Source organism: Eimeria maxima, genomic scaffold, assembly GCF_000499605.1.
Source record: "Eimeria maxima Weybridge genomic scaffold, Emw_scaff3404, whole genome shotgun sequence".
Lineage (NCBI taxonomy): Eukaryota > Apicomplexa > Conoidasida > Eucoccidiorida > Eimeriidae > Eimeria > Eimeria maxima.
Window position 1 is genome coordinate 1 of NW_013566271.1, and position 1,719 is coordinate 1,719.

Consider the following 1,719-nt stretch of genomic DNA (forward strand, 5'->3'; position numbering starts at 1 on the left):
CCCCGACCACAGCCAGATCCGTATCGCTCTGTTTCTCTGGATATCCTCCTAGTCTTTTTCTCAAGAATTTTGCTCAGCTGCCAAACACAAAGCTAATATATGATTATCCGCCATGCGTTTATTTTCGCAGTAGATAATGGCGGTCCAGGGGAAGGGAGCAGTTCGTACCTGGTTAGATTGGTTGAGCCCTGAGCAAGGGGCAGGTGACGCAATCCATCTCTCCGGTGAACAAAACATAGAAAATACCAACCAAACTGCTCCAGAAGAAGGGGTTTTCGTTTTGCGGAAGTTTATTGGGAAGCAGGTTGGGGTCACTAGGCCATTGCTTGTCGTCTTTTCACTGCTACTCCTGTCTGCTGTTCTTTTCCGGGTGTCTAGCAGGTGGAACTCCACCCAATTGAGCACCTCCAGGTTGAACTTGCACATTGAATGGGATCCACAGTTTCTCTATGATAACATCATATGGAGTTACTTGGATGATCTCAACGATGCAGAGGAGCAGATGAATGAAGCCTGGAGTACTTCCGACCAATCTGTGCGGATAGCTTTTCAGAAGCATTTCGCACCGTCGCTCAACGACGGTCAAGCGCCCACTGAGGATCCGTTGGCGACCATCAATGACCACGTGTCGAAGATGCGAGAATGTGAATTCCCGTTTGATTCTTCTGCGAAGGTGCAGAGTGATTTCTTGCAACACCTGCAGCTGCTGCTAAGCATTTGCCGCACAGTCACGCTTCGCTTGGAGGAATTAAAGTCGACTGGCACCTGGGAAAAATTCAATGGAGGTCAACTCAGTTTTCCTGTACGCGAAGATGCCGATAGTAATTCATATCGTGGAGATACCTTCAGTATTTCCGGGTCGATGGAGGCGAAGGGGTTCTTGAGTGCCCTGGGGATGGTTGGTAGTGAACGGAGAGAGTCAGTAGATGCCCAAACAGCCGAGGAACTCGTAGAATTGCTTTTGGCTGAGGACAAACATAGTGTATGCAACATGGAAGCCCGTTATTACTTTGAACGTTTTCTTCAACCCTTCGGAGACCAAGATGTTTTGAAAGCCACCCCCTCCACTGCTGAACACCAAATTCCATACAATGGAAAACCATTTAGAACTGGAGCTCTGGCACAAGCAGCTGCCCAAGTATTCCGTCAGTCTGAAAGCAACTACAGATGGATACACAAACTTCACAAGATAGCAGGTAACTGGACACCCAATGGGTTACTAGAGGCTTCGAGGCAGCAAGAGGAAGAAAATTTGTACAACTTCCAACAGCGGCTGCGCATTAAACGGGGTCAAATGCGTATGCTTCTTAAGAAGGGCATACAATACGGTGATTTGGAAATGATCGCATTATTCCTTCTCTAGTCTACCCGATATTGTTTTGAGTGCTACGGCAGGGGATATCAATTTTACTGTTTGACAATGTCTTGCGTCTGTGGTATATGGGCTAGCGGCTGTTGCAGTCGCAGCCAGAAATATGCCACCTATCTTGGCGATAGCTGGTTTTGCAAAATGTGTGCTTAGCGAAGGGCACGCACCCAACAGGTACTGAGACAGCTGTTGTCTTGTTTGGCTTATGGCAGTTGAGTGTGCCACATAATGGAGAATTCTGTCTCTCAGGAATCTAAACCGAATCCTCTACTGTATCACTTTGCACATCCAGGTCGGTAGTGGTACGTGGTGCGCCGGTGTTTATTTCTGGTGGTTCAGTGGAGGCGGTT

General features: G+C 47.9%; 1 protein-coding gene across 1 annotated transcript; it reads left to right on the forward strand.

Annotated features, from left to right (window-relative positions):
* Positions 1–136: 136 nt before the first annotated feature.
* Positions 137–1,363, forward strand: EMWEY_00060360 (hypothetical protein; the record flags this gene model as incomplete). Its single annotated transcript, XM_013481479.1, has 1 exon — positions 137–1,363. One exon carries the CDS (start codon positions 137–139, stop codon positions 1,361–1,363), a length of 1,227 nt encoding a protein of 408 aa, XP_013336933.1.
* Between the last annotated feature and the right edge of the window lie 356 nt (positions 1,364–1,719).